The sequence below is a fragment of the Pygoscelis adeliae genome, unplaced genomic scaffold, assembly GCF_000699105.1.
Source record: "Pygoscelis adeliae isolate BGI_AS28 unplaced genomic scaffold, ASM69910v1 Scaffold46, whole genome shotgun sequence".
NCBI lineage: Eukaryota > Metazoa > Chordata > Aves > Sphenisciformes > Spheniscidae > Pygoscelis > Pygoscelis adeliae.
In genome coordinates, this window is record NW_008824931.1 from 1602968 (window position 1) to 1609735 (window position 6768).

The window sequence follows — 6768 nt, forward strand, 5'->3', positions numbered from 1 at the left end:
ATTTGAAGTCTGAGGCAATTGTGGCTTCAGTTTATGCATAATCCTGGGGAAGGAGGAATAGGTTGAACAGTGGACCGGGTCTTGGAGCTGTTGTACCTTGCCTCGGTCTCTAGATTACATTGAGTGTCTCTGCTGCTTTCAGGGAACTAAATTATTAGTGGGGGTAAGGAGTTTTAAATGTTTCTTGCTACAGTTGCTATCGGGTAGCCCTTTGCCTCAGTTCCTGGGTGGTGGTGGTGGTTGAGAGGCTGCAGAGATGGGTAGCTGAGAGTAGCTGTAACAGTAGTTGATACAGTCCCACTTCAGTTATCATTAGGCTTAAACCACATCTTTTGTGATAAAGCACAACTGTGCATCCTCAGCTACTAGCTTGTCAGTGTGGCTGTGGTGGAGTTTCTGCAAGTGGAGCCACAGGAAACATGAAACTTTTTTGAAGCGCACAGGGAGGCTGTCCTCAGGACTCCAGGTTGTGAGGAGGGGGATTTTGGTGTCACCTTATGGGCAGGCCCAAACTTCAAGAAATGTATACTTGTCCATGATCACCAGTGTAAGGGTATGGGCGGTAATAATGCTTCAACTGTCATCAAGCTGTTAAGATATGTGGGTTGTGATGCAATGTAACTTATCTCCCCTGAACAGTTTGGGTTAATAACTGTCATTCTACTAAAACCATCTTGCCTTGTATTAGTACATGACTTGACAGGTGAAGTACTGAGTTCTGTGACCGTAAACTGCTAGATATCCTTTGACTTTGATTTTTTTTTTTAAAATACCTTTAGTGCTTTTAGCTTTACACTGTGGGGGAAGCTTGCATTTTTAAGGATCAGCTTATTACATTTACCACTTTTGCTACATATACCACTTCTGACTTCTCTCCAGCCTTGAGAGAAGTGCTGTGGCAACTGATGAAGGTTTCAGTTGAGCATGTTCTTGCAGCCTGGGACCAGCCAAGATGAGTCATTTGGGCACTTGAGCAGAGGAGTGGTGAAAAGCTGAGCAGTTGACCATCTGCTTGGCTGTTATCAGCTGGGGATGGATGCAGTTTCCTGGCTGGATTCCTGCCAGCCAGAGTCAATGGTGGTGTTGGAGGTGGGGACAGTTGACTTCAGCCGTTTGCATCCACTTTATCTTCTCAGTTTGGTGAAGTGGGCATTATCTTGAACATAAGACACAATTAAGTCTGTTGTCAACTCTTGTGGTTAAATGAAAGCAGGACTTAATCCTGGACACTACAGGGCTGAAAAGTTGTCAACCTAGAATGGGTTAGTCTAGTACTTACAAAGCAAAATAACTTGTGTAAGTGGTTGTTTGTTGCTTTTTCTCTATTACTTTACCTCTAGTATTAAACTGCCCTATTAGTCTTATGACTAACACAAAATCTAATGTTTTGCCGACAATGAAATCTTCACTACTCTTTGAAGTATAAGACTAGGTTGGTCACTGATGATACTGTGCTTGTTCCCTCAATGTTGGGAGGACTCAACATCAAGCAAAAAAAATTGTCACCTCTTCTGATGTGACTTGAGAATTACTAATATCATACCTGACATCCTCTAGAGAATGAACGTATCCTCATCTGGCAATGGCTTAGCTTTATTTTAATTCCTGAAAGGCAAGTGGAGTATGTGGTTGCTGTCAGCTGTTAATAGTCTGTCGTGGAAGGTGGATGTTCATTTTGCTTTAGCAGGCCTCTAAACTTAGCATTCATAGTTTGTATATCTAAATTGCATATTGTGCTGTTGGATTCTGCTGGAAGTTAAGTCTGAGTAACTTAAACTGAGGAAAAAATTGGCTGCTTTTGGCCAGCTACATGGTATTTGTGAAGCTGGGTGGTGGAATCAAGGCTTTGACTTTAAAGATGATACGAAGATAATGGCTCTGGTGGACAGCAGGCTATTACTACCATCTGCGTGTTACTTAAGTCACTCAACCAAACAATGAGGCTTGCACTTAATTGGAAAGCATGATTTTAATCTTAGCTAGACCACAAAGGGCTGAAATAGGACTGTGTTAGTCTTGGTGATAGTCGCACTAATATCCCCAGAGTAACTTCCTAGGAAAGCACGGTTCTACACAAAAATGCTGTGTTCAGAGCATCTACCTCACACTTCCCTTACCAAGTAAATTAAGTAAATTGTGAAAGTGTCTAAACTGGATAGAGAAGCTTGGAGTTGTAGGTGACTTCTCTAGTAGTGAATTAATTTACCCTTCTCAAACATTGTAATATACTAGCTATAAGGAACTTGGTTCTTGATAGTGTTTTTCATTAAGTGACTTAATTTTTTTTTCCTTCTGCAGTGACTATTTATTCAAGCTACTTCTGATTGGAGACTCCGGTGTTGGGAAATCTTGCCTTCTACTTAGGTTTGCAGTAAGTGATCATGCTTGAAAACTTTATGTAAAAAAGCTACCAGGTACTTAGTTCTTGTAGCAGAGAAGTTCTTGCTACTTGAAAGGCCTGATATCTGTCAGGTCTGGTATACCAAGGAATAATTAAAGTATTGCAAAACCCTCCCATCTTCCACATTTGTTTCTAGCCGATGTATTTGAGTGATACGGAAAGAAATAATATCAAGAATATGTCCAGTTAAGTTTAATTCTCATTTTCATGTTACTTGAGAACAAGATAACTTAATTTAACTTCCATCATTACACTAGTGGTAGAACACTGAAGGTGGAAGAATTCAACATACTTGAATTCTGGGGTGTATGCCTTCAGGCACGAAGAGTAGAAATGTGTCAGGGCAAGAGCTTGATCAGTTACTACTTGATCTGAATTTTATCAGCCAGATGAAGTTTGATATCTTCATTGAAAAGGCCTACCAATTGCTTAGCCAGAGGGAGAAGTAATTTAAATAATACTCTAGGAATAATAAGGCCTCATGCTTCCTTTAGTGAATGAGTGTGTAACAAATGTTACAATTGCTCGTGGGCTGCTGTGGCTGAAATTTGATGCAAGAAGCTCTAGTTTTCCTGTCAACAGGAAAAGTTAAAATGGGTTTGACAGCTCTGAGTAGAGAAAGCTGGAGTCCAGGGAACTCTGTATCTACGGCTATGCTAAAGTGCAGCTTTACATTGCCATGGGAGGAGAGGAAGGAAGGGAGAATATAGGGTGTTAGTTTAGAAACTAGAGTTTGATACTACTGCAAGAAGATGGGAGCAGTTTCACAGCCTAAACAATTCCTCTAGGCACCTCTGGAAAGAGCCTGTTTTTCTTGTTATTAATATGAAATGGTGGTCTGGTGTGTACAAATAGCATCACCTAAGTTAAAGCTATTACAGCCACTGTTTGTGCTTATTAGGACAGGGAGATGCTCCAACCAGTATGAACACTAGAAAGATGTAACCTGCTCAGCTCACAGAACTTGAGGCAGTGGATTGGAAGTGACACCAGGCTGGAGCAGTACTTCCCAGATCAGTCTAGCCTGCTTCTCTTGCAGATACTTTTGAATTAATTTTGGCTTCATGTAAATAATCCAACTTTTTTTTTGATAGCCAGCTTAAGTTTGTGCTCAGTTACAACTTTTGCCTTTAGAAACATGACTTTCTAACTAAGCTATTTTACCCTGACATAAGGAATTAGCGCAGCATTCGCTTACCTGTGTTCTTCCTGCTGTAGGTTAAATGGCATCAGGCTTTTCAAACATACCCTTTTGAGTATTGAAATGTTAAAGAAATAAATGTCATTCTTAAAGGCTTAATGCTTTATTCTTACTTGCACGTGTTCCCTCAGGCAGGTATATTACCTAAGGTGTCTTCCATTCACAACCCAAAGAAATCCCTTGCTTTTGTGGTAGCTGTTGGCTGCATAAAGCCTTTTGTGGTATATTTTACATGAAGTTCTGTCCTACTGGTACTTTGGGAATAGAAACTTCCTTCACGCTGGCAAGCTAACAATCACTAAAGGTAGCAAAGACTGATCCAGCGCTTCCTGTGTGCCTTAAGGCCTGCTGGAGACTCTGCAGTCAGGTCCATGCAAGCTGCTAAACCAGTGCTGCCTTTTCCTTCCTGTATTTACACAGACTGCAGAGCAGAGGGCTTAACACAAGTACCCAAGCTGTAACTCTAAACTGCCTTAGCAACCAGCTGTGGCAGCAGAGGATCTGAAATTCGGATGTGGAGTGTGACTGGGGCAAAGCCTCTGACTTGTTGTAGGTAGCTGCTGTGTAATACAGATGAAAAACCACCGAAGGAAAATAAAAATCTGAGGCATTTTAATAACTGTAATGGTTATTCTGAGTAGCTCTTCAATCTGCCAACATGAGCAAAGACTGTTTTTTAAACTACGGTTCAAAACGACTTAACACTACAGGATTTCCAGAAAAGAGGCTTTTTGACTAGTTTTTGGAACATAAATCTTGTTGTTTGAAGTGCTTTTAAAAAAACTTTGCGGAATTTTTGAAAAGTAAATACTCAGTGAAAATACGTAGCTACCTACTGGACTTTGCTGTGAATGATCAGACTGTTTTTGCTAGGGAACTAAGTACCTGTGCCTGCCTGTTGCATAATAAAGTAGGTGCCTGCAGAAGAGGTGCAGCCGGCTTGACTTATGTTCGCTCTTTCTCCTAGGATGACACGTACACAGAAAGTTACATCAGCACGATTGGTGTGGACTTCAAAATCAGAACTATAGAACTAGATGGGAAAACAATCAAGCTCCAGATAGTAAGTAGTATTTCTCAACTCCTGTGTACTTTAATCTGTTGAAGCACAGAATTGCATTCATAACTATTGGTAGTTATCTTTGTACTTTAATCATTAAAATATAAGCGATATCTTCCCTGTTACAAGAGGCTAGGCAGTTTTTACAAGATTACAAGACTTCCTGTGACCTGTCCTTAAAGAAGGATGCTTATCAAGGCTGTCTGCCTGAAAGAGGAAATGACCTGTTACAAATTTATTTTCCTGGGAAGAAAAGAAAGCTTTAGTATTTAAAAGGCGCTATGGGCTGTGAGCTGAAGAAGGGTAGAATCCTGTGCTGGAGTGCTCTTCTATCAAAACTGGTGCAGTTCTGCAGTACTTAGCAAGGTTTTAAGTGCAAGAATATCACACGGTTGTCCAAGATGCCTGAATTCTATAGCAGCTGTTAATAGCAGGCTGTACTGTCTAGTGCTGGAAACTGCTTCTGTTGACCTGAACGGAAAAACTGACACAAAGGCTTGTAACAGGCCTGCCTGCCTTAGCGCCGGGCAGTGTTTTCTGGTTGTGCTTTTGGCCTTTCACTTGGAATAAGCAGGGGAAGACACTTGGCAGTTCTTTCCTCTAATCTTGAAGCACTCTAAAAGGGTGACTGGTGTAATGAAATCTAATATCTATGCAAGGTCATGCAATCCTTGTCAGCCACTGCTTCCAGCTCAAGCAGAGGCTCTCGGGACTTGAAGGCAGTGACTCAGGGATTCCAGGCCCTGTTGTGGAGTAGGAGTCCGGTTTATGGCCAGGAGCCTGAGCCTCCAGACTGATGTAGCTGTCCTGAGTCCAGAGCAGCCCGCTAGGAATGCTGTCACTACTGTGAGTCTGATTTAATATGCAGCTAGCCCTATTCTTGACATGGCTCTAAGGAGAGAAATGCTTGGGCGAGTGCTGTTCCTGTCCTGGGGGGGGGAAGAGGTCAAGCACCTGGTGTCCCTCCTTAACTCTCCCAGCAGGAGAAGGGAACCAGGTTTGGTTTGAGTTGTTGCACTTCATCCTCTGAAGAGGATGTTGCCTTAAATACTTTTGCTGCAGCTCCTGTACCAAGAAGCTGAAGGGAGCGGTCAGTTAGAGACCCACATCTCTCTGACCTTATTCCTAACAGGTTTTCAAGCCCTGGCTCGTGTTTGTTCTTCTGACCACCGAACCATGGCTTCTCATGGGTCAAAAGCGCTTAATGTTTTCCTCAGTGAGATCTCTTGACTGCACTTCTCCGAAACCAAACAGATGAGCACTTCTAGAAAAGTACCTACTGAAGTGTAATTCTTCTCAGTTAAAATATCCTGACCTTCTCAAATCCTATTTGATGCATACAGTTTCAGAGCCGCTTCTGTAGCTGTGACTTGGATTTGCTTGTAGTTGGATGGCCGATCAGCTGAGCTATATTTCTGGAAGCTGATGTGTAACACGGGTACAGCTACATTGCAGTAACTGGTCCTGTTATTTGTCTTGTAGTGGGACACGGCAGGACAGGAGAGGTTTCGAACTATCACTTCCAGTTACTATAGAGGTGCTCATGGCATCATAGTTGTGTATGATGTTACAGATCAGGTAAGTGTTAAACCTGTGCCTGGAGAGTTTCTCCAGGTGGAGTATACTAAGCTGATAAGTAAATAAAACTGGGACTTCAACAACTTGGCACTTCTTACGGAGACAGTGACAGTGTTCTTCGGGCTGCGTTAAGGTTTATCAAGCCAAATGTATGTGTTAGTCTCTGGTTTGGGGCTAAATGCAGAAATTCTAGAGCCACAGGGATCTGTGGCTCTAAAGCAATTGTATCTTAGGCTTAACCTAAAACTTGCTGGGCAGGTAATTGACTGTTTTATGTGAGTACTTCTCACCCTGCCTTTGGTAGCAGGAAATCTGAGTTACTGATGGAAGTAGTTGAAAGATTTCTGAATGTACTTGAACTTTGGTCTACAACAAAAACTGGCATTTGAAACAGAAAATTGTCAGCATGCGTGCAGGATACAGCTGAGCCAGTGTTTTCTGTGAAAGAATCTCTGAAGGTTACTGGTGCAGTTGTCCTGTTCGAAGGGCTCTTAGAAGCGTAGAGTTTCCCAAATTAATAGAACAATT

General features: G+C 42.0%; 1 protein-coding gene across 1 annotated transcript in view; it reads left to right on the forward strand.

Annotated features, from left to right (window-relative positions):
- Nucleotides 1-6768, forward strand: part of RAB1A (RAB1A, member RAS oncogene family) — a 14235-nt gene that overhangs the window by 4430 nt on the left and 3037 nt on the right. The window contains exons 2-4 of the mRNA XM_009325028.1: nt 2299-2371; nt 4570-4665; nt 6145-6240. Coding sequence (XP_009323303.1) covers nt 2299-2371; nt 4570-4665; nt 6145-6240 — 265 coding nt within the window. The remainder of the gene's footprint in view (nt 1-2298; nt 2372-4569; nt 4666-6144; nt 6241-6768) is intronic.